The sequence below is a fragment of the Delphinus delphis genome, chromosome 14 (assembly GCF_949987515.2).
Source record: "Delphinus delphis chromosome 14, mDelDel1.2, whole genome shotgun sequence".
Classification (NCBI taxonomy): domain Eukaryota; kingdom Metazoa; phylum Chordata; class Mammalia; order Artiodactyla; family Delphinidae; genus Delphinus; species Delphinus delphis.
Window position 1 is genome coordinate 24,741,998 of NC_082696.1, and position 26,036 is coordinate 24,768,033.

Here is a 26,036-nt window from a genome sequence, read left to right on the forward strand (position 1 = left end):
TCTACCCTAAACCTTTTTTTTTTTTTGGTAAAATGTAAATATGATAAAGTTGATACTTTGTAATGTGGATGCTTTCATGTTGCATCATAAATTCTAATTCTTCCTTTAGTTGCACCTCTTAGTCTATGGAGAAATAAGAGCAAAGGAATGAATATTTACTGAGCAGACACTTTTTATACATCATTCAACAAACTTCTGAAATAGGCATTATTTTTATTATTATCCTCATTTTTACAGAGAAGGAAAGCATCTCTAGAGTACATGTCATATAGGTAGCCTGATGAATTTTCATAATCTGAGCACACCTGTGTAGCCAGCACCTAGATGAAGAAACAGAACTTGACCAGCACCCCAAAAGCACTGCAAGTATTATGTTGTATATGTATATATAAATGTGTTTGCATGTATATGAATGTATATGTGCGAGGGGGGAGGGGTTGTAACCACTATCCAGATCAAGATATAAAACTTTTCCAGCACCCCAGAAGGCTCCCTTTGAGCCCTCTTCCAATTATTACTTCCTTTCAAAGGTAACTGCTATCCTGACTTCCAACGGCAAAGATACATTTTGCTTATTTTTATACCCTATATAAATGGAATCATACAAGTGTATACTCTTTGGGCTCCAGATTCATTTCCTCAACATCTATCTCTGTAAGATTCATCCACGCCATTAATATAAAGTTACAGTTTATTAATATGAGACTCAGAGATTGTAAACTATCATTTAAATCATATAAATTATTTGACCAAGAGCACACAGCCATAGAAAGCAGCAGAGCCGGGAGTCCAGCCCAGGAATGTCTCATTCCAAAGCCCACGGCTTTTTTTTTGTTTTATCAATGTTTTCCAAAATAACATATGCGAAATAATTTTAAGTGACACATGGGTAAACAGTAATAATTATGTTATTAATATTTTATTGTATTATTAATATTATTAATATGAATATTTACTGTGCATTTGGAAAAAATAACTAGCTCCTCAAGCCCATAATAGAAGTTCCTTTTTATAAATATAGTTCAAAAGCTAGATAGATGCCTATTCTACGATCCAGTACTTTTATGTATATACCCACCAAAAGGTAAGTACAAGTTTTATTCTTAATAGTCAAAATGTAAACAGCCTAAATTTCTATCAATATTAAAATGGATAAATAAGTTGTGGAATATTCATATAATGGAATGCTACACACTAATAAAAAAAGAACAAGCTACTACTACATGCAATAACATGGATGAATCTCTCAGAAGCCGTGATGAGCAAAGATGGCAAACACACAAAAAACACGTGCTAAACACTTCCATGTGTATGAGTTCAAAAATAGGCAAAACTGATCTATGGGGATAGAAGTCAAAACAGTGGTTACCTGAGGGAGCAATATTCACTGGGAAGGGGCCAGAGGGACCCTTCTAGGGTTGGAAAAGTTTTATATCTTAATATGGGTGGTAGTTATCTGTGTGTCTGTGTGTGTGTGTAAAAATTCATGGAGCTATACACACAAGATTTGTGCACTTTATCATTTATTCTAGAAAAAAAGCAATAACATTTACAACATATTAATGTATTTCCATTTTTTAAAAGTAAATCTACTTAGTCAAAATTCCTGAATTAAGAGTAGTTCCAGCATTCCATGGATATTGTAAGAACCAGGAAGGCGGGATTCACTTCATAAAAGATACTTGAGAAATACTGCCCTGCACCACAAGGCCCTCTAGCAACAGCAGTGCCTGGGGAGGGGGAGGGGGAGGGGAGGGGGGAGGGTAGACAGACCCCCCCCCACCACCACCACCCATTTCTCAAAGCATAGTCTGTGGCCAGCAGTATTGGTATCACCTGGGAGCTTATCAGATCTTCAGTCTCTCGTGCCTCACTCCAGACCTACTGAAACGCTGCCTGCATTTTACCAAGGTCTCCAGGTGATTCATATGCCCTGAATGGAACATAGAAGCACGAATAGAGACAACTATTAGAATAACTATTTCACGTGCATTTATTTTATCTTCCTAACTAGATTGTGAACTTCTTGAGGACAGTGTAGAACAGTGGACAGAGGGCTCCGACTTCCAGTTATGTTACTTCCTGGCTGAGTAACCTTAGGAAGCTACTAGATTCCCTTAGCATCAGAATATAAAGTGAGAATAATAATAATGTTGTCATTAATACCTATTTCATGGGTGTTGTAAAGATTAAACAAAATAACGTGAGGTGCTTAGTACACTGTTAAATACAGAGTAAAACTGTAATAAATGGTAGCTATTCCTATCACCCTCATCATTTCACTTTGGGCTGAGGGCTGAAAGCCATGTAGGATATACCTGAACATTTATCATTTGATTTGATGGTGAATAAAGAGAAACCCATTCACGGTTCTTTGCCTTTTGGTGTTCTTCAGTTTTTGTCTTATTGTACTTAAAATAAACCCATAATTTAACCCAAAATGGAGAGTCCTCTTGGACTTTGGCAGATCCTAAAAGAGAGAGGAGTAAATTGCTTTGAGGAGTCTTTTTCTATTCTTTCCCTTTCTCGCCCTCTTCTGTCCGCTTCATGAGTCACCGCCTGAAAAGCCACTGACAACACCTGAACCTGTTCAGAGAATCACTGTGGGCCTCAGACCTTCTTCATTCTCAGCCTACTTGTCACTCCTTTCTCATGTCCCATTTAGATTTGGGTTAAGTTGAGCCTTGAAGACATTCTAACAGAACAGAGAGTAGGCAGGCCTGAAATGTAACTACAGTTGACCCTTGAACAGCAGGGGTTTGAACTGCACAGGTCCACTTACATGCAGATATTTTTAATAGAAACACTACAGTATTACACAGTCCACGATGGGTTGAGTTGGCCCATGTGGAAGCTCAGATACAGAGGAACAGTGGATATAGAGGGCGGACATGGATAAATTACATTTGGATTTTCGATTGCATGGAGTGTTGGCACCCCAATCTCCTCATTGTTAAAGGGTCAACAGTAGTTAAGAGACATCTATGCTTTTGCCTAGTTGAAGATCTAGGATTCTGGACTAGAATCCTGGATTTGAGAACTCCCAGTATCAGCATCTCACAGTTATAGAGATTGGTACCTTCAACCTAATTGGGTCAACGTGGAGTTTCGCACATACTCAGCTATGGGGACCATGTCTTAGAAATCCGGAGCTACCGAAGTATATGCTTCCTTAGCCTCAGGCTTACCAGCTTCCTGCTTGCTTCTTTTTCCTTCTACTTGACACTGGTCTATCAACATGATTTGCAATCAATCTTGCTGAATCCTGACACGTAGACTTACAAGTATTTGATAATAAAGTGAGGTTAAGACTTCTGTTACAGAACTAGATTCGTTGGCCTGACATCCAACAAGCCAGATGTTGAGACGCTGAGGTTTGCAACAGAGAAGCAGTTTATTCACAAGGCAGCCAAACAAGGAGACAAGAGAACAAATCTCAGATCCACCTGCCTGAAGGTGAGGGCCTTGGGGTATTTATGGTGAAGAGTCTAATGTGCAGGGGAAGGTGATTAGAGGCTGGAAAAAGGTGAGGTAACCAATGCTCTGTGCAGGGGTATCTGAGTTACATGCTTCATCATGGGATGCATGTTCAGAAAATGGCAGCATTTGCATGATCTGAGGGTGGAGTTTTTGTCCCTTTGATGTCAAAAGGTCATCCATCGGACACTCACACAAGCCCAATTGAATGGTTGATGGCCTCAGCCAGTTTGAACTGGGCAAGATTAGCTCCATGTTTTGTTTTGTTTTTTTTTTGCGGTACGCGGGACCTCTCACTGCTGTGGCCTCTCCCGTTGCGGAGCACAGGCTCCGGACACGCAGGCTCAGCAGCCATGGCTCACGGGCCCAGCCGCTCCGCGGCATGTGGGATCTTCCCGGACCGGGGAACAAACCCGTGTCCCCTGCATCGGCAGGCGGACTCTCAACCACTGCGCCACCAGGGAAGCCCCCTAGAAGCTCCTCTTTTTTATTCGACCATATACTCTGAACTTTGTCATTCCCTCTCTCTCAACCCAGAGCTTGAGGCCTCTCCAAACCTTCAAACCTTTTGTCATTCGAAAGTAAAGGCTCGCCAAGCCTTTATCCAAATCTACCATTTCCTACTCCTGTTCTTTGATTATCTTTGGAATGTTACAGGCAACAGCAGCCTCATCAGCCAGGCCTGTTTATAGCGGAAGCTTCTATCGGGCACAGGTCTCTGGGAGAACAGCTGCCGTCCTCTCTGCCCCTGCATCACAAGCTCTTGTGTACATAAGGCTCTAGTTCCCAAATAGGCACAAACCTAAGACTGGATTATTCTGGATCCATCCCCAAACTTTTCAATTTTGGCACAATCTGGTGAAGGCTCATTTTAATTTCTCTAATTATGAAACACAGTCTAAAAATCTGGCAATGAAATGAAGGGTTTGTTATTTCATAAAATACAGGAGCCATGTGTTACCTTTCTGTAAGAAAGTACTCATTTATCATCCAAACACTGTATAATAAAAGCTGCCAGAATACTGACTTAAAAAAGCTATAGCACACCGCCAAGTTAAAGAACTGTAACTGCCAGCCCATATTCTTTCTTATTATTTTAAGCTGTAAGTGACCATGATACATGAGCACACTTCTGATGCTCAGAACAGCAACCGAGCTCTTCTGCTAAATTTATTCATCCATCCATCATTCTTTCACTCATTCATTCAACAACTATTTATTAAGCACCTATTATGAGCTAGCAATGCTCTAGTACTAGAGATTCACCAGTGAACAAAAAGACAAAGTCTCCATAGGATGAATGAAGGTATGGTGAGTGATGAGAGGTGGAGATTTGGCCTTCAAACAAAAATCCACTAAAGAAAAACCATCATTTGTAAATTTGTCTCTGGATTTAGTCCTGTGCCTTTCAGTAAGCCTTGTTTCCTCCCCTTGATTTCTGATGCAGTGAAACCTTGACCACGACCACTTCCTGTTTGCCAGAGTCACCCTTGATGCTCAGGTGATTTTCAACACTGCATAAAACAAATGATGATGACAATTACAGCGCTAACAACAAAGTCCCTGCCAAGACAATAATAGCAACAACTAACGTTTAATGAGCAATTACAAATGGTCCCTGACTTATGACGGCTTGATTTTCAATTATTTGACTTTACAATGGCGTGAAAGCGATACACATTCAGTGCAAACCATACTTTGAATTTTGATCTTTTCCCAGGCTAGCGGTAAGTGGTATGACCCTGTCTCGTGACTCTGGGCATCGGCAGTGAGCTGCAGCTCCCAGCCAGCCACACGATCATGAAGGTTAACAACCGAAACACTTACAACCATCTGTATCCACACAACCGTTCCATTTTTCATTTTCAGTAGTCAATAAGTTACATGAGATATTCAGTACTTTATTACAAAACAGGCTTTGTTTTAGATGATTTTGCCCGACTGTAGGCTAACGTAAATATTCTGAGCGCATAAGCTATGATGTCCAGTCAGTTAGGTGTATTAAATGCATTTTCAACTTAGGATATTTTCAATCTATGATGGGTTTATCAGATGTAACCCTAGAAGTGGAGGAAGATTTGTACTGTATAGTTAGATATTATTATTATTCCTCCCATTTTACAGAGGAGGAGAGACCAAGACTTGAAGGTTATTATGTTTTCCCCCTAGCCCAAGCCAAGGATCCGGTTCTTTGATTTGCTGAAGCCCTCTTGGTTGCAGTGGTAGAGTCCTGAACTCAGGGGTAGATCCCAGCTCCAAAAACACCTCACCATTATCACAGGCTCTAGGTGCTAATACCCTTTGCCTCTCCCTGCAGCCAGTTTGTCAGCAAGCTCCCTCTGCTGATTACAACATCAACACACAGTAAATACTGAGTATATGTATAGACTGTTTACTATTCGAATCAAACAGTGCACTGTACAAAGTTAATTTGGCACTTATTTAATCAGACACATAATTGTTATTGAATTGTACAGCAATTAAAGTTGTTCCAATAAATTTTGTAATCCGTCCCCAAATAATTATCTCATATTTTCTACTCCCATTTTGTAATTTTGCAGGATCTACCATTTCCTGATATGATGTGCTAGTTCTTCTCCCACTTCCTCTTCTTCTATTTCTTCAGAACACACTCACATGAAATAACATATGATGAGTCTAGACTGTATTCCCCAATGGCCTAAATCCTACATTCCCCAGGGACAAGATCTTTCTGGGCTTCTCCTGGTACACCACACGGACTTTGCTGATCCTCTGTCTGGATGACTTGGAGGCTGAAGGAGTCAAAGAAAGCAAGAATCTGGCAAAACTTGTTTTGACAGGGCTACAGATGTAGCATAGGCTGGGGAATCAACACAACAGTGACCTCCAACACAGATGATGCAAAGTAGAGCTAAAAATGAACTCTCAATGTCTTACATTTGCGATCTGGGAGTCTTAGAGCAAAAATATTAGAGAAGAGTTTGGTAATAAAAGAAAGGGAGAGATTTACCACCTAAACGATGGTGAATCAATCACCTTTTTAATGTTCTTTTACTCCTGAATCTGTTCTTTACTGCAGCAAATACAGTCACAAATTCACAAGGATAAAGAGAATGTGAGAGGAGACAAAACTGATGGGCAGCATCAGTAATCTTCTGGAGTTTGGAAAGCAGATGGAGGAATGATAATAGACTTGAGAAAGGTGCTACCTAAGCATCTACGCTAGGGACTGAGCCATCCCCCCCGCACAGGGCCCCAGAGAGGCTCAGAACATGGAACTTCCAGGGGACCCTTAAGGCAGGAATGAGATCCGTGACTGGAATTAGGGGGACTGGCTGACCATCCGTACACTGAGCTGGTAGACTTTCCCCAGGTCCCATCTCCCCTCCCATAAATCCAGACAACTCCCCCTACCCCCCACTACACAGAGACACATGGGAAAATGGAGAGGAAGTAGTTCCACACCAGAGAACCCCAGTTATGGTAGAGAGAAAGGGTGATGGGCAGAGCTGAAAACAGGAGTAAAGTTTGCTGATTAAAGGGTAGGACCTGCCAGTCTCTTCTACTGTGCTTCCAAGTGCCAGCAGCCATGAGATAACACCCAGGCAAAAAATAGCTGAATTCTTCTCAGGAGACTGAATGGTTTCAGAGGGAATTAAGCAACCTACAGTGTTGATGTTTGGGATTTTCACAGTGAGAATCTTGCTTTCCATCTGATTACCACACAGCAAATCTCACCAGTACAAGTTGGCAAAATCTACCCCCAATCCAGAGCCTATCAATTTTTTAGTGACTCACTATTAAATGTTAATGGAAAGCCAAAGATATCTAGGTATTTGAGGAAATACTCCAGCAAAAACACACAAAAATAGAGATACAAACAAATTGAAAACAGGACCTCAGTTGAAAGAGACAGTGCAGGGAGTAGAAGAAAACGTCAGTGAAACCATAATTAGTATCCTCAGAGAGATGAGATACGAGATATTGTATCAACAAATGGAAACAGAATGCTACCTTTAATAAAAGTATTGGAAATTAAAATATGAAAATAGAATTTTAACTATTAATTTTAAACAATAAACCAAAGTAAATCCCTTAGAAAAATGAAAAGAGACAAAAGATGGAAGGGAAAACTTTTTAAATTAGAATATCAATTCAGAAGTACTAACATCTAACTAACAAGAGTTCACGGAGGCAGGGGAGACACACACACCCACGCACAAAATGGAAGTAAAGAAATTATCAAAGAAAAAATGCAAGGAAATTTCCCCAAATTAAAGAACATAAGTTTCCAGTTTGAAAGAATCAGTACAATGCCCAAATTAAAAGGTTAAAAAATTATCCATACTAAGGTGCAATATGGCAAAACTTAAAGATCCTAAAAGTTTTCACAATAAAAAAAGTCACATAAAAAAGGTAAGAAATTAGAATCTCATCTGACTTCTTCACAGCAGAACTAGAAGCTAGTTGACAACCTACTGATGCTACTTTTTTTACCTTGGAGCTCCTCTCTTTCTTACTCTCTCAGATACCTCTCTCTCTCTCTCTCTTTTTCCATCTCTGTCTCCCTCTATCTCTCTCTCTCTCCAAGGAGCCATGTCACCCCAGAAGTTGCTGGAAGCTATTTTTGACCAGGAAGGAAGTCATACTTAGAATGAAACTGACATCACAGAAGGTGGAGTGGAAAAACAGAAAAAAAGCAGGATCTTGGTGACATCACTGAGTTACTTGATCAAGCTATCCCTGAAGCTCTGCCTCCCTCTCAACATTTCATTACTCTTGACAGGTAGCTGCTCTATGGCCATTTAGACCTAGCCTCGGAAACCACTAGCATCATTTCCACAGCATTCTATTTGCTGAAGCAGTCACAAGCCTGTCTAGATTCCAGGGGAGGAAAAGCAGAACTACCACTGGCTCTAAGAACTGAAGTTAGTGAGTAGTAAACCCTGAGGCTCATATGCAGCCTTTCCTGCTATAGGACCTGTGCTTAGTGTACCACAAACTCATTCATAACCTGTGGACAGAACACCCCTTAGGAGCCACAGAGTTATTTCAAGGAGTCCAGGAAACCATGTGCACCAAGCATTTTCTGTGGATAAATGATGTATCTTATATATGTAAATGACCGTATTATCATCTTTAAAGTGTAAGTACTGTTCTTACAAGTAATAAAATGTAAACTTATTTAAAAATCTTTGCTGAAATTGTAGCTTTTTGTATTTTATATCTTTTGTATTATGCATTTTGTATTATGTATTTTCTTAATCATGAATACTAAAAGTACAACTAACCTGTAGAGGAAATATTTTTTATGCTTAAAAGGGGTGGTCATATCTTCCAAATTGAAAGCTACTGCTTTCGTATTCTACTATAAATCACAGAGAATCTCCGAGGAAATGGTTAGAATGTAGACACACTGCCTACCTGATCCACAGGCACATCTAAGGCAGCTCAGCTCACAGACCCTATCGCAGCAGCTCCAGGCAATGTGCCTTCCCTGCCTGCATTTGCAGCACAGCTGATTGGACCAGGGGTGGGCAGCTGACCCAGTCAATCCTTAAACTGGCCAATGACCTATGGGGTGGTCTGGCACCATAAGGACAAACTGTGCTACTCTTTTATATTAAGCATTTTCATTTAGACATACAGACATTCAGCATATGAGACAGCCAGCAGCAAGAACGGACACTAGTAGATCAAGGTAAGGAGGAAGCAAACTAACCCTTAAGTAGAAGCTACCGATAGAGAAAAGATAGAGGATGAGGAAGCTAATTGCAAGCAGGAGGAGAATCGAATAGAACGAAGTGGATCCAGGAACACAGCTGAGTGGTGTTGACAGAGAAGCTCTTAGGCAGCCAGGATGGATTCTTTCCCACAGCTGTCCATTAGAATCGGACTGGGAGATGCTACTTCGTGGAAATGCTTGGGGCCCAACCCGGATTTATTCACTCAGAATCTCCGGAATATTTAGATGTTGAAAAAGCTACAAAAGCCATTCTGATGCCATCTGTTTAGGAGTCCCTCACCCCCCAGGAGCCCTGCTGTGGTGCATTTTCCAGTCTCCTATTTCAGTGCGTTACTTTATCTTCTTAATTGCCCTGTATGCATGCTCACAGTTAAGCCCCGTTACCCAGCGAAGAGCCTCCGTTCCCTCCAACCAAAAGTGTCTCACTACAACAGTCACTAAAAGGAGAGCTACAGGGGTAAAAAAATCTAAGAACCCTTTTGTTGAGGCTGCTAGAGATACACAAAAGCTACAAGAGAGAACTTTTCATATAAAATCATCTTCCGTAAAAAATGTGCTTTTTTCTGATTTCTTATCATAAAAGGCTCCTGAGGAGTGAGTTTTCTTTGAAGAGTTATTTATATCTTTTGTTAAGGAAAAGGAAACTCCAAGATTATCCGACGACAAATAAATTAAAGGTCCATGCCTTTCTCTTGACTTTTTCTAGATATACGAGGCTCTAAATTAATGAGGTCAACCCCGCGTGCCACACAGAAAAGCAGACTTGTTCCTTTGCCATCACATGTGTTTGTATTTTGTCTGTCAGTCCATAGGCCTTTTTTTCCCTCATTGTCTGGAACCGTAGGAAGCAACTCAGACACCAGGGAAATCTGGGATGTGAGTGTTCAATTAAGACAAATTCCTCAAATCAACATTTCTGTAACTTATTTTAAAATCGTGCCTCCAGCACACGAAGGAGTGCTTGGATTTTCTATGACGGGAACTTAAGGAAATTTGAGTTTGCACAAGTGGTAACATTAATCAATTTTTCAATTAACAGTCATTCACTCTGAAGACAATAGATTGAAGACAATAGATATAGATTGTTTTGTATAATCTCAGTATACAAAATAGCACTGTTATGGATCTTACAGATTAAAGTTACTTCATAATGAGTGGTACCTATCAAATTATTTCATGTAAGTTTTTTTTTTTTTACAGTTCTTTGTAATTCACTATTATTAAGACATACACTTAGAATTGTTTCTTCTGTCTTAAGGGTTCAAACTAATGTCCCAATCCTTTCCAGCCTCACTCCCAATACTCCTCTTTCCTTCCTTACCTTAAGTTACCTGCCTTTCTCTACTTTTGTAGGCAGAAACAACTCCACCAGTAAAGTCCTTCGGATCATCCTCCTGCTTTAAGGCAAACTTCACTTCATCCCAGTCTACCCTGTAACAAGTCATCATTTGCACCTGTATCCCTCTATCATTTACCCAAAGCTTCTTCTATATTTAATACATATTGTGCAAATTATTTGCTTCTCTTTGAGAATAATAATAACACCTAATGCATAGCACAGTGACTTGAACAAAGTAGTTACTGTACATTTTTGTTGCAAGAATGAAGAAATGTTTGTTTATAATTTCTAATTCCCATCCACCTATAGCCAATGACACTCATTACTGAGATGATTAACTGGAATGCAGTTTATGGCCAAGAAAAAGCATTTTCACTGTGATTCTGGATCAAAAGAAATCAAATTTATGATTTTGAATTTTAAGACCATGATCCAAATAAGAACTATCCATATATTAAATTGTTACAAAGGAATTGACATCTTGAATCTAAAGGAAAATACATAAAACTATAGTATGGATGTCAGTAGTAGATAGGAATGCTGTTCTATTAATTTTCTCAAAATAACTAAATAACCCCATGGATATATTTTTTCTGGAATATATTTCTCAAATTCTAAGTCATTATGGGTTTGAAACTTTGAAACTTCATTGGATACTCACCAAGAAGATACTTAACAAAGTGACAAACTAAGTAACTATTTCAACTTCTGAAGATTTTTTAAGGACGTCTTTGACTATGACGTCAACCTGCTCTCAAAAAAATGCCATCAGACATGTGAGTTTCCCAGATTGCTTTCCCTTAAAAATTGCTTCAGCAGCTGCATAGCACAGGGAGATCAGCTCGGTGCTTTGTGACCGCCTGGAGGGGTGGGATAGGGAGGGTGGGAGGGAGGGAGACGCAAGAGGGAAGAGATATGGGAACATATGTATATATATATAACTGATTCATTTTGTTGTAAAGCAGAAACTAACACACCATTGTAAAGCGATTATAAAAAAAAAAAAAAAATTGCTTCAGTTTCTCAGCCCAGCCCTTCACAAAGCCTGTAGATTGTATGTCTTTTGTGTTTTCTAAATGCCTAATAATTAAAATTTCAACTTAAAGATAATAATAGAGGCAGAATTATGATTATCTATACATATCAAAATTGAGATGAAAATCAATCCTGAACCATAATTCTCAGGTCGCTGTCGATATTCCTGACCTTCACCTGAGTTCCAGAACCAAATCCTCGCTTGCTTACTACACTTTTGCAGTCCAGATACTCCAAGCTCACCATGTCCAAATGTAACTCTCCCTAAAACCAGCCCTCGCGCTCCACTCAATTTCCCTATCTCTGCTAACACGTTATTCTCTCAGTTACTAAGGCCACACAAGTAGTAGCTTTTGACCATTTCTTCTCATTTATCTTTTGTTTTCTGCCACATATATATTATATGGCTTCATCCTCAAAAGATCTCTTGTATCTATATTCAACCTGTGTTGTTCCCATGTACTTGGCATCCTTCCCTTTGGGGAACTATCCCTCTCCTATTTGAGGTGAGGCTGTGAAGCACAGTCTCCTACCCAATCCTCACTCAGAAACAAGCATATGACCCAGGTCACTCAAGATATCTCATCCCTCTGGCAAATGTTATTGATCAGAGGGGTAGATTTATGCTGCAAGTGGAGCCAATCAGAGTTCCTTTCTTTGAATTCATAATTAATATATAATTCTCTCTCTGCTAGAGTTGCTAATCTAGGAGTAGATGAATTTGCAACTACCTGCAGGCATCTATATGCAGGAAACATATTTAGAGTAGAAAGAGAATGAGAATAAACCAAAGAAGTCATCAGAGCCGACATGGAAAGTCAGAGTGTTTAAACAGCAGTGTTTGAGCCCCTGGAGCCAGCCATGCCTGAATTCCATCCCATCCCTGGACTTGCCAGTTAGATGAATCAAATTTCAAAATCCTGACTTGCCCACTTTCTGGCTAGGTAAACTTGGAAAAGCTAACTCTTCTGTGTCTCTCTTACCTCATCTATAATACCTTCCTCACAGGGTTATATGAGGATTAGAATAATAAATGCTTGATAAATGTTAGTAATGACCATGAAGTACCAGTGAATTCTGTTGTTCTTTAGTCTAGTTTGAATTGGGGTCCTGTCACGAAAGAAAAGGTACTGGTGACAAAGTTTCAATTTCCTTTAAAATGTGCTTGGACTCCATCCTTCCTCTGCCTTCCCATTATCACCACCCCCATGAGATTCTTGAGCAATGTTTTTGCTGGCTTGTCTGACTACCTCTGCAATCTCCACAGTCCACCCTAGTTACCAGTAGCAGAGCTACCTTCACTAAACATCACTTTCATCATGGAATTTCCCTGCTCCAATTTTTCCCCAGACTCCTCTCCCTGGCTTCCCAGGTCCCACCTTAATTAGCCAGACTGAATCACCTCTCTTCCTAACATTCCAGTCAACCTGACATCCTACCTTTCACAAGATCGTGCCTTGCTAATTCATGTCCCTCTGCCTTACCTTGAGTCATCACTCTCACCCATCCCATCTTTTTCCCTCTGGATATAATCAGCTCCAATCCTGCAAATTCCGCCTCCTCTATACCTCTACCAACCATCATGCCTTTCACTGATCTTATTATCCTCCTTGAGATTCTGTATCATTTTCAGCTCCGTACTACAAGCTGCAACGTGCAATCACGGATAATCCTGTATTATTTCAGGTGGGTCTAACTAATCCAATTAGAAAGTGAAGATTTTAGGTTACATTTTTGGGGGCACGTCCCCTATCCCAGTGGCAAGCACAATATAGGCATCAAAATTAATATTTTTTGTAGGGCCAAATCTTAACACTAACCATCCCTACTTTTTAAATTCTGTAGTTTTAAGATAATTTTTCTTCAAATCAAGATAACTTTTACTGCAGTTACCTAATCTTGATGCAAAAACTCAATTCTGAGAGATACATAAATCTCAAATGACAAAATAAGGCAATAAGGCAATCTGAAGAGAGTTACATGTTTTTATTACATAAACATTACATTCATTGTGGGAGCTGGTCTTCAAGTTTGCTTCTTGATTTCATAGAATGTCAAATATCTGTAGAAATTATCTAAGAATGATTTATGAAACAAACACTCTTGCATCCCCACCAAAAAAAGCCTCATTGCCTACATTTTCCAGCCAGATTCCTGAGAAAAAATAATAGGTTTTATTTATTTTACAGTGTAATACATAAATTTACTTTCAAGATATAAAAAAGGACAGGCTTCTAAAATGAGTCTCCTTTTGTTTATAAAGTTCTATAAAAATACATTAAGTTATGCTAATACGTTTGTCCTTTGATGTAATATTCCAGTTTACCAGAAACAAGAAAACCCACAATAAGCAAAGCTATGCAAGCCACATTAATCTTGCAGCAATATAATGTCCACATCATCATGAACACCTTGCAAAAGTAGCTCTCCTGGGTACGTAATCATCTTCCTTCTTTTTGCAGCTTTGAGAGTTCCTACCAGTGCTTCAAAGAGATTGGCACATTTGTCATCTCGGAAGAGGACCCCAAATTTCACACTTAATTTTCCATCAGCATCTAATTTGAGAAAACACAACGTTAGCCAATGCGAAGTCTGTTTCTTGCCACCATGTGTGGCAGATACACATAACCTTTCATAAACATCTAACCGAAGGTTAACGAAGATTACAGTTTAGCAGTCAACAGTCAGAAATTCAGTGTAACCTCTTGCCAGATTCAAAATGTGATAGAATAAAAGCAATGTGTGGTACATCTCCTAGCTTCAGTGTCATCGGGACAGACAGTGGAAGAGAACTAAGAAACAGTAACAAAAAGTGAACGTGTGGGACTTCCCTGGAGGTCCAGTGGTTAAGATTCTGTGCTTCTACTGCAGGGGACACAGGTTCGATCCTGGTCTCCCCAGCCGGGGAACTAAGATCCAGCATGCCACACGGTGTGGCAAAAAAAAAAGTGAATGTGTTACAGCACTGCAGTGGACAATTCCTCTCTGTCTAAATTTCGATTTTTTAATTGTTAGTTGTTGAATCGATAAAAATAACAAGAAACCCCAGATCAGGAGCAGTGCTTCTCTAAGTGTGTTCTGAACATGCTCAGAATCCCCAGGGAAGGAGTGGTGACCTTAAAAATGAAGAAATCTTTATTTACCAGAACCCCTAGATTATCTAGTTTGAAGGCCAGTTTTTAGTATAGATGTTAAAAGTTAAGGTAAACACTAAAAAGAAGTGAGCTACCAAGTCATGAAAAACGTGGAGGAACCTTAAATATGTATTACTTAGTGAAAGAAAGCAACCTGAAAAAGCTACATGCTGTATGATTCCAACTATGGGATATTCTGGAAAAGGCAAAACTATGGAAAAAGAGAAAACTAAGTAAAAAGATCAATGGTTTTCAGTGGTTAGGATACGGGAGAGATGAACAGGCAGAGTACAGAGAATTTTTAAAGCAGTGAAGATACTCTATGATACTATAATGATGGAGACACGTTCTTACGCATTAGTCAACCCACAGAATGTACAATACCAAGAGTGAAATGTGATGTAAACCATGGACTCTGGGTGATAATGATATGTCAATGTAGAGTCATCAACTGTAACAAAGGTACCCCTCTGGCGGGGGATATTAATAATGGGGGAGACTATGTATGTGCGGGGGTCAGAGGGTATATGGAAAATCTCTATACCTTCCTCTCAATTTTATTGCAAATCTAAAACTGTTCTAAAAAAAAGGTTTTTTTAAATTAAGGTAAACAAAAGGTGGATCTTTGGCTAAAAGTCAATCAACTGAAGTCTCAAAGGGTAATCTAGGACACCTTCCAACTGTTGGCTGTATCCTTTGATCTACCAAGCTGAACCCTTGACCCAGTCCTATCCTACTTCACTGCTCCAAGTTCTTCCCTCCCAAAGCTGCACCCCCTGTCAAGTAGATGGCCATCACAGTGAGAAGGGTTCTTGAGTTCCTGCACTCCCCTGCTAGAGCTTATAGCCTGCAGCTTAGTAAACTCCTACTGTGGGTGCAGCCCTGTGCTGGGCACTAGAGGCAGAGAGAAGGAAGTATAGAATCACTTTCTAGCTATCAAAGAAATGGCTTCCATTCCCACAAGGAAATAAACATACAGTAAAACAACAGCACAAAGCAGTATGTGATTGGATGTCAAGAACAAGATGACTGGGCTAGAATGGGAAGGGAAGACTTCATGAAGGGCAGTACCTGTTCTGGACTTTAAAGGGAGTATAACACAGAGCTTTTTTAAAAAAAAACTTGACAGTCCTCAGTTGAAATCCTGGCCATCTGCTAGTTGTTTGGCCTTGAGAACTTTTATGTAAGCTCCCTAAGCCTCAGTTTCCTCATCTGTATAATGGGGATCTTAATACCTCCCACACTGTGAGGTTGGGGACACAGTTCTAAAGCACAAAGCACAGTGCCCAGCACATGCTAAGCACTTGATCGATGATCATTATTGGTTCAATTATTTTTTATGGATATAACACATTTTATTTATCCATTCATCAGTTAACTTTGGTTCAATTACGAATGAGAGAAATGGGGTATGTGCCATTAGGCACAGGTGAAACAATTCAGTGTCTAGGAGAACAGTGATTAGAGTGGCTAATTTACTCACCGCAAGTAAACCATCTAAGAGGAGAAGAAGGAAATAAGTTTGTAAAGGAAAACAGAGAATGCTTGGCCTGGAAAGCAAAGATGCACCTGTTTGATTTCCCTTTTTTTTTTTTTTTGGCCGCACCTCGTGGCTTGCGGGATCTTAGTTCTCCGACCAGGGATTGAACCTGCGCCGTCGGCAGGAAAGCTCAGCGTTCTAACCACTGGTCCACAGCGAATTCCTGCACCTGTTTGATTTCTTAACTTCTAGCTGCACAACCCTCTGTTTGCAATGAGAATCTTTCACTGATTACAGGAATCAGTGCAGCTGCTGGTAACCTGGCAGGTCCTTCAAGCAATCTGAGTTGCAGTTAGGAGGGTAAAAATACCCCTCACACAGCAAGAATACGGAAGAGCTGGGATTCATTCCCAGAGTCTGACCGCAGGGCACACACTCCTTTTTTAAAAAATAAATTTATTTATTTATTTATTTTTGGCTGCATTGGGTCTTCGTGGCTGCGTGCAGGCTTTCTCTAGTTGCGGCGAGAGAGGGCTACTCTCTGTTGTGGTGCGCAGGCTTCTCATTGTGGTGGCTTCTCTTGTTGCGGAGCACGGGCTCTAGGCACGTGGGCTCAGTAGTTGTGGCTCGCAGGCTCTAGAGTGCAGGCTCAGTAGTTGTGGCGCACGGGCTTAGTTGCTCCATGACATGTGGGATCTTCCCGCACCAGGGCTTGAACCCATGTCCCCTACATTGGCAGGTGGATTCTTAACCACTGCGCCACCAGGGAAGTCCCCCAGAACACACACTCTTAACCACTTCCCAATACACGTTTCCAGTTTATCTGTCTTTTCGATACCTAAAGAGGCCCACAAGGGCTGAGATGGAATTTTGTTTATTTTCCCATCTCCAGCACTTGAGCACAAAGGTAACACGCAAGAAATATTTGTTAAACAAAGGAGTTTAAATCTCCAAATAATCTTTATCCACTTAATTTTTTTCTACAGAATGAAAAATGAGAGACTTTAAAGAACTTTATTTTAAAAGAAACAGGTAAAACTAAATTCATCAATCTCCAACTTCGGCTAATACATCATATTTAGATTAGTCTAAATATGATTAATCTAAATCATAATTTACTTTAGTCAAAATTATTCCAGATACAACATAAATAACCATAACCTGTCAGTAGATAACATATCTCCATAGATGCTTTCCAACTTAAAAAGTCATCTATTACCAGGAACAGGTAAGTCAAGGAGGCCTAGTGAAGTTGCAATGTTCAAAATATTTTCATCTTTATAGAAGTTAGGATAATTACTTTGTAGTCATCTAGTTTGTAAAGCTGCTCATTTTGAAGTGCAGGTTCAGTGTGCCTTAGCAAATAATAACACTGTGCTAGGGATATAGAGGTTAGACTTTTAAATGCAATTGAATCTGACCAATAAACACTAAGCTGACATTGAGAAGGATCTAATAAGAAAACCTGACAAATCTCTGGAAATATATCTTTAATATCTTTAACAATCCAAACAATAGTACTACTCCCAAGAGTGACAGAGCTCAGGAGAAACTGAGAATGTAGAAATGAGAAACACAGGTAGGGGCATCACTATCGAAAATAAGACTCACTGAGGGACTTCCCTGGTGGCGCAGTGGTTAAGAATCTGCCTGTCAATTCAGGGGACATGGGTTCGATCCCTGGTCCGGGAAGATCCCACATGCCGTGGAGCAACTAAGCCCATGGGCCACAACTACTGAGCCTGTGCTCTAGAGCCCACAAGCCACAACTACTGAGCCCACGTGCTACAACTACTGAAGCCTGAGCACCTAGAGCGAAGGCAGACTGCCTCTGGAAGCTAGAAAAAAGGCTAGGAAACAGATTCTCTAGAGCTTCCAGAAAGGAATGCACCCTGCCAACGCCTTAATTTTAGCCCAGGTGACCTTTATCAGACCCTGCTGTGGTCTGAATGGCTGTGTTCTTCCAAAATTCATATGTGGAAATCCTAACCCCACAAGGTAATGATATTAGTAGATGGGGCCTTTGGGAGGTGCCAAAGTCATGGGGGGTGTAAGGGTGTAAAGTCATGAGTCATAAGGATTAATGTCTTATAAAAGAGGCTGCAAGATTTCATCAGCCTAAAAAAAAGATGAAACCTTGCCATTTGTGACAACATGGACGCACCTTGAGGGTATTATGCTAAGTGAAATAAGTCAGAGAAAGACAAATGCCATGTGATTTCACTCATATGTGGAATATAAAAAACAAACAAACAAAACCCCCAAAATAAATGAACAAACCAAACCAAACAGAAGAGCATGCTGTGTTGTATCACATGAAACTTACACAATCTTATAAACCAATGTTACCACAATGATAGATACATAGATAGATAGATAAAAAGGCTACAAAGAGATCCCTGGTCTCTTTCACCATGAGAAGATACAAGAAGTCTGAGACCTGGAAGAGGACTCCAAGCTGACCATGCTGGCACCCTGATCTCGGACCTCCAGCCTTCAGAACTATGAGCAATTAACTTCTGCTGTTTATAAGCCACCCAGTCCAGGGTATTTTGTTATAGCAGCCCAAACAGACTGAGACAGACTCCCAACCTACCTGACCATTAAGATATTAAATGTGGACAAAACTATAACTCAAAAAGATACATGCACCTCTATGATCATAGCAGCACTATTCACAATAGCCAAGACATGGAAGCAACCAAAATGTCTATCGACAGATGAATGGATAAAGAAGATGTGGAACATATATACAATGGAATACTATTCGGCCATGAAAAAGAATGAGATAACACCATCTGCAGCAACATGGATGGACCTAGAGATTATCATACTAAGTGAAGTAAGTCAGAAAGAGAAAGACAAATACCATATGATAACACTTATATGTAGAATCTAAAATATGACACAAATGAACTTATTTACAAAACAGAAACAGACTCACAGACATAGAGAACAGACTTGTGGTTGCCAAGTGGGAGGGTATATTGGGGGAGGAATGGATTGGGAGTTTGGGGTTAGATGCAAACTATTGTATATAGAATGGGTAAACAACAAGGTCCTACTGTATAACACAGGGAACTATTTCAGTATCCTGTGATAAACCATAATGGAAAAGAATATGAAAAAGAATATATACATATATATATATATATATAACTGAATCACTTTGCTGTACAGAAGAAATTAATACAATGTTGTAAGTCAACTACACTTCAATAAAACATATTTTTTTAAAAAGATATTAAATGTGTTGCTTCATGCACAAAGTTTGTAGTACTGTTACATCAGCAACAGAAAACTACAGGGGACATTTGATACTAATGGCTTAATGGAATTTTCAAGGTACCTCTTGTTATTTCAAATGATTTGTGATTCATAAGTAGACAGAGCTAGAAGTAAGAAGAATCAAGCTATAATGACAAGCAACTCTTTCAAGGTACTTTTTAAAGTTGTTTTTCACTTATATGATGTAATTTTAAAACTTTGGATTCCATTATCCCAGTTGTTGCTGAATGTATCTACTGCTCTTACAATTTTCGAAATGCTCCCCAAACTCTCGTATGTCTGGTCTGAGATGCACGAAATACTTATAGCTACAAGCATAACAGTTGCTTTCATTACAACTTAGGAAAAGGACACTAATACTACCAATTTTACATGTCACAAATTTCACAATAGCTGCTTATATGCTGCTGGGGGAAAGCTAACTTTAAAAGAAAACTACCTAAAGGATGGCTTCTTTTAGTTATATACACATAAACACCTGATTACACAAAACTCAAAAACTTGGAGAAAATAAAGACAATTTATTAAAATTTCAATCCGAGTCCCTAGTCCTTTGGCAATTTGCAAAATGGTGGCAGGGTAATGCAGAAAAAAATGAATTTTAATAGCGTGCCAAATAAAAATGTGAACACGATTTAATTACAAGATTTCAATGCAGCTAGGTTACGGAAGCACAGCAATTATCCTTCCATTCAAAGGATAATGAAATATCTCAACCATTCTTTGTATAAGAAACACAATACCCCAGTGGCTCTGTGTCTCCAGAAATCACTTCAGGGCTAAGAGCAGTTATCACCTGAGGCTGACAGAAGAGCTGCCATTAACTGTGTCCCGAATCCCTAGGTGATCCCTTCATATGCCTCTAAAAGTTAGTCCTACCTGCTCTAACACAAACTCAAGAAATTCTGTATCCATGTTATGATACTTACTTCTTGAACCCAGACGATGAATTTCCTCCACTAAGAGGTTAACTTCGTGATCCACATTCATTGCTGCCTGAAGGAGAAAAAAATAAATGTGTATTACTACAGTTTCTACATTCCATTAAACACACCTTGCAAAATCCAAGGGCCCTTTCTTTTGTTCATGTAGCTTTTGTAACTATTAATTTACTGTGGCCCTCTTCCTAAAAATACTTGCATGATGTACCCGGCCTTAGAGTACCTCCATTTCCCCAATTTTATAACTGCCCCTCTGGGCTGACCCCACACAGTCTACCGGGCAGAATGAAGCCATCCTCCTTGCACCCACTATGAACTCTAAGCCAGTGCTCTGGGCACCAAAAATACAAAGGTGAGTGACACAGGACCTGCCCTCAGGGAACTCACCATCCAGACGCAGAGAGAGGCCTGGAATGAATAGCAATGTGACGAGAAAGCACTCTTTTAGTGGTGGGTCCAAGGCATTAAGGGAACACAAAGGAGGAAGCCACAGAAGTTTTTGTCACTGGGGAGGAGTGGCCAGTAGACAGTTGGGAAAGGATGTTCTAGGCACAGGGAAGAGTATATACAAAAGCACAGAAGCAAAAAAACAAAACCAAACCGCAGCACACTTGGAGCAGGCCCTAAGCTAGAAGCTGGTGGTACCAGGATAAACCAACACAGTCCCTCCCCTCCAGGAGCCTGCAGTCCAGTAAGGAAGGCGGATCCAGGTGGATCCAAGGCAATTTTAATACCATGGGGTCATTGCAGTGATGACCTCTGGCTCCCTTCCCCCAGCAGTGCCCAGTGCAACCTGACTGTAATGGAGAGCCTGTGATGAAAACCATTCATCTTTGGATAAGGAGTTCAGGACTAACAGCGGCTGTGAGAATCCCCTTGGCTCATGAGGTCCTCCACGGGCTGGGCCCACCATTCCACCATTCCAGCCACCTCAAATCTACCCCCTTGAAGCTGCAGCTCCACAGGGCTTCTTTTTATTCCTCAAATACCCCTCACTCTCACACCTGCAGCCTTCACATATCCTGTTTCTTCTGCAACCCGGACTCTGGCTATTCCTCTTTCTTGGGGCTAACTTCCATACGTCCAGTCCCAGCTGAGATATAACTTCCTGCAGGAAGCCCTCCCTGAATCCCTGGGGTAGGAGAGCTCTCCCGCGTGTGTTCCCACAGCATGTGCGCCCTCTTCATTTCACTTGATTGGAATGACACTTCTCAGTTTTTATCACTAGACAGTGAGCTCCTCTATGCGGGGATCTGACTGTCGTGCTCACTGCTGGACCACATCTGGCACCGAGAGCAGGAGTTCAATACATAACTGGTTTGCAGACTGGAAAATGAGCAAAGGCATGAGAAGGGATGGAACCAACCTGTGGGTGTTGTCACCATGGAGCTGCTGATTTATGTGAGGAACAGAGAGGAGCTCTAAGAGGGAGGAAGTGCACTCAGACAGAAAAGGTAAAGGGGCCTGGCAAACACCTACAGAAAGTGGGAGGAGACAAACACAGCAAGAAATAGGAAAGTGCAGGTAGAGCTGGAGGAGAGAAGCCCAACCTTGTTGGATCAAAGAAGTATAGAAGTAAAGGAAGAAGAATGAGTTTCTATAGGAAGGCAGTAATTTACAGTGAAAACAGCAACATGAGGGTTGGAAAGTATGAGCAGCTGGGCAAAAGGAATCAATTCAGTCTGTCTGCAAATCGTAAGTTTTCCAAATCAAATAAAAGAGTGGGATTGTGTGAATGGTTTACGTTGGGGTGATGATTTGGAAGAAACAACTTTATTCAGACAGATTGTAACTACTTCTCGGTAGCTTTGAAAAAACAAGAATGATATCTATGTTTAAATGATATTGATCAAGACCCCAGATTTGCTATCAGCTAATAATAAAAGCACCACTACACTGCTACACTGCTACACTTTTGTGTAAATCTTATAATTTAAGAAGCCTACATTGCAATAAAAGGCAACATCTTAGGTTAATGCATCTACATAAAACCGAATATCAAAAATTATAGTGTCCAAATGTGGGAACTTTGTGTTGGTGAAATTATAACATTATATTCAATTCAAGGTAGTTTAAGAGAGACACTAAAAAGCTAAAACATACCCAGAGGACACAACTGAAAGACATGCCATGAGAATAATGGTAGGAAAAAAACCTGTTAGTGTCAGTGTGGTGGACAGCTGTTATATCTCCCTGCTCAGCACCCATTCCACCTTCTGGCACCAGCAGTCTAATGTTTGTTTGGATACAGCCTTTCCTTCCTTACTCTAAACCCATGTATCTTGGGTAGAGCCTCACCCTGGACTCCAGGAGTGGTTCAAAGTCAGAATAATTGGTTTGGGACATAGGATAGGTGATCCCATCCTGAACAATGGGTTCAGCCCATGAATTTTGCCTGAACTACTAGTAAAAAGACACTTTCCTACTGGGTTTTAAGGTATAAGCTCACAGCCCCTGTATAAATGGCTACAATGTGAAAAGAGCCTGCCAGGAATAAAGCTGACACAAAGAAAACTCCAGCCACATAACAATGACTGAGTCTGTATGTGACCTGGGACTTTCCAGTTACATGAACCAATCTTTCCTGGTTTGGCTTGGGCTGGTTTGCTTAAGTTTCTGTCACTTGCACTCTAAAGAATCTTCACTTTTAAAGTTAACCTAGAGAAGACCTGCTGCTATTTTTTTAAAAATTAAAGCTCCTTTTATGTACTTGTGTGAATAGTCTTATTTCGTGTTGCTCTATTGGGTCGGATGGATAGATGGAACAGAAAGGCAGATTTGAAAGCCATATGAGACAAAATTTCTCTAACAATCAAAACGGTCTAACAGTGAGTAAAGTTTGCAGTAGTAGTATGGATCTGTGAGGGTTGATGAAGAAATCAGCCCACCTTGGACAAAATAGAAAGGGAAATGTCCAAGGGGATTACAGTCCTTTCCAATTCTCAGATGCTTTGATTTCCTCCCACCCTGAATATTTATCTCTTTAACATCGTTTTCCACCCCTTCCACCCCCCACCAGCCACACACTTCAGACCTAATTCTCCTTTAATAATGAGACTCAAAGAGGAAATCCCGCCTTTAAGGAGTGTGAATTCCTGGATCACATTAAGCAGATGTATGTTCATCCAATTTTAAGACAGGAAGACAACCAGAATTTCTTTGTAATTAATTACACCTGAGGCTCCTTATCTGCATTAATTCATGTAAACCTAAGAACCTTACAAAGTAATATTATTTATCCCCATTTTATGGATGATGAAACTGACTCCGAGGAGCTTCCCACAATTAAATGCCATTTCTACTGCATCCTTCTGGCTCTTCTCCTTTTTTAAAAATTTTATTTATTTTTTTGCTGGTTATTATGCCAACTGCACTAAATATAACAGTGGGTTGTATTTGTGTGAAATATTACATGCTGAGTGCTTACTAAGGCAGGCACTTACAAAGTAAGAAAGGCTCCCTGCACTGACCCTTCCGAGTGGGAACATAACAGGCTTAGAAACTATTGCTAGCATACATAATTTGGCATGGTTTACGTCTTTATTTGATTATTTATCGAGGACAAAGGAGTATAAAATATGCTGTTGTACAATCCTTGGAAGGCCCATGACATTTTATAAGGACAGAAGCCTGGGACTGGTGTTAAGCAGCGAGATCAAGAACAATGAGAAGCCATGGGCAGAGCAAGTCTAAGGGAAAGAAAGAGCCCCTCAGTGGGAGGCTCAGGAGAAGGCGATGGCAGATGCTAGTCGGGCCCTCTAATTGAGACAGAATCCAATTAGGCACTGTGCGTGGGAATCACAAAGAAAGCGGAATGTGGGAGCACTGGGCCATCTGGGCCATATGCTGAAACGCTCCACCATCAATATGCGCTTAAGAATATATTTAAGGACTCTCATAGCTTTTTTCTTTGAGTGGTTGGTTCCTTTTTTGTTTTGTTTTGTTGGTTTGTTTTTTGGTTTTTGGGTTTTTTTTAAGTTTGGAGGCAATACCTAAAAATTTTCTAATGTCAGGGAATAAGCCTACAGGAGTGGGGACATCTTGGAATCAGGAGCCACCTCTCCACCCTGGGGCTGGCCACTGTTTCCCTACCCTCCTTCACAATTCCTGACGAGCAGCTGGTGCGGGTCAAAGAAAGACTGGGTTCCTTCCTGCCCCTCGCAGGCGCGCACATACTCCATATTTGGTCATACCTGCACCAAGTTTGGGAGCTGGCCCGGAAGGGGTCCCAAAACCCTGTCCCCAGCGGGCCATCACACGGTCACCACCGGTACCAGTGCAGAGCTGGGGAGCGCGGGGTTCGGCCCCCTGCTCCGGGGCGCACGGCTGGCTCCCGGGCGACCTCCCCAGGAAGAACCGCATTCCGGAAGCCTTTGTCTCCGAGAGTCTCGCGCCAGCGCCGCCTGCCCGCGCTCCCCGGCTGTCGGTGTGCCCCCGGCGCGCCCCGAGAGCGAGCGCCCAAACCGAGAGACGCAAACGGACCCAGCCCGGGGCTCCCCGAGTCGCTGGTGTCCCCTCACTACCACCCACGCCGCACACAGAATCGGGAGCGTACAGATCCGCACCCGCCGCCGGCGCCGCAGAGTCCACTGCCCTGAGGCCACCAGATTCCTCGGGGAAACCTGTTCCCTCACTCCCAGCCCGTCCCCGCTCAGCTCTGCGGAACTGGCTCCCCAAGCGCAAAGAGGACACGTTGCTCCGCGGTAAAAATCTTTAAACGCTGCGGATCTCCCTGCCCTGTCCGCCCCCGGGCGGCAAAACGTCACGTGAGCCGAGGGCGGAAGTCTGCTGCAGAGTTGGGGGGCGCAGGGGCGCGCCCACCCGGTCCCCCGCACCCGCTCAGCCCAAGGCCAGTTATACCCTCCAGGCGTCTTAGGCCCATCCCGGTCCCGGCTCTCCACCCGCAGCCCACGATGCCCCCGGTTGCTTGGCCTCCACCGGCTACCCCCGTCCATCCTTCATACCTACCTGGCCACATCTTCCCAGGGCAATCACTCACCTCTCCGCCTCCTTTTCTTTTCCGAGAAAACTGGGGCTGCGTCGGTGCGGGCTGGTTATCTTCTTCAACGCACTGGGGAGGAAGAAGCTGAGGAAGGAAGTGACTGAGGCAGAAAAGAGAGGCTGGTGTGCAGGAGGAGGAAGGCTAGCGGGGGGAGGGGGGGAGGGGGGGAGAGTTTCGGTGCTCAGGAATGCGGCCGCCCACACTCCCAGGGACAAGCCTATGAGGAGGAAACTCAAGAGAGGAGATGCCCGAGACGGGGGCAGACTCCAGACAGGTGGCGGAGCGCTGGAGGCTTCTAGGAAAATGCGCCCAGAGCTTCGATTACCGCCGCCTTTCCCTCACGCCGCTCGGAGCCACGGATCCTCAACCCCAGCATCTGATCCTGGTCGTTGACTTCCTGCCAGGATCTCTCTCCTAACTTAGGAAACAAAGCGTCCCCAGCGTGCTGAATGCTGAGGTCTCCTAGGAGGAACGTAAGCCAGGAGCAGGGGCCTTCAGAAAGCTACAGACGTGACAACAGGATGGTCAGTTTTGCAAAAGAAAATTCATGTTTGAAAACCAATTTGTTCTACTGCGAAGAAACTTTACTTGGACAAAGCTAATTATTGGTCC

The 26,036-nt window shown here is 41.6% G+C and overlaps 1 protein-coding gene across 1 annotated transcript; it reads right to left on the reverse strand.

The window, feature by feature from the left end:
* Positions 1 to 13,576: 13,576 nt before the first annotated feature.
* Positions 13,577 to 25,546, reverse strand: ABRACL (ABRA C-terminal like). Its single transcript, XM_060030507.1, has 3 exons — positions 25,422 to 25,546; positions 20,411 to 20,477; positions 13,577 to 14,134 (listed from the first exon to the last, which is right to left on the reverse strand). Exons 2-3 carry the CDS (start codon positions 20,469 to 20,471, stop codon positions 13,950 to 13,952), a joined length of 246 nt encoding a protein of 81 aa, XP_059886490.1. The 5' UTR covers positions 20,472 to 20,477; positions 25,422 to 25,546; the 3' UTR covers positions 13,577 to 13,949.
* Between the last annotated feature and the right edge of the window lie 490 nt (positions 25,547 to 26,036).

What these genes read in the sequence shown, in the direction of transcription:
- ABRACL (XM_060030507.1), bottom strand. Translation starts at nt 20,471, where the DNA reads ATGAATGTGGATCACGAAGTTAACCTCTTAGTGGAGGAAATTCATCGT. An exon ending in TCATCGTCTGGGTTCAAGAA is followed by an intron (nt 14,135 to 20,410) that starts GTAAGTATCATA and finishes TTCTCAAATTAG; the next exon opens with ATGCTGATGGAAAATTAAGT.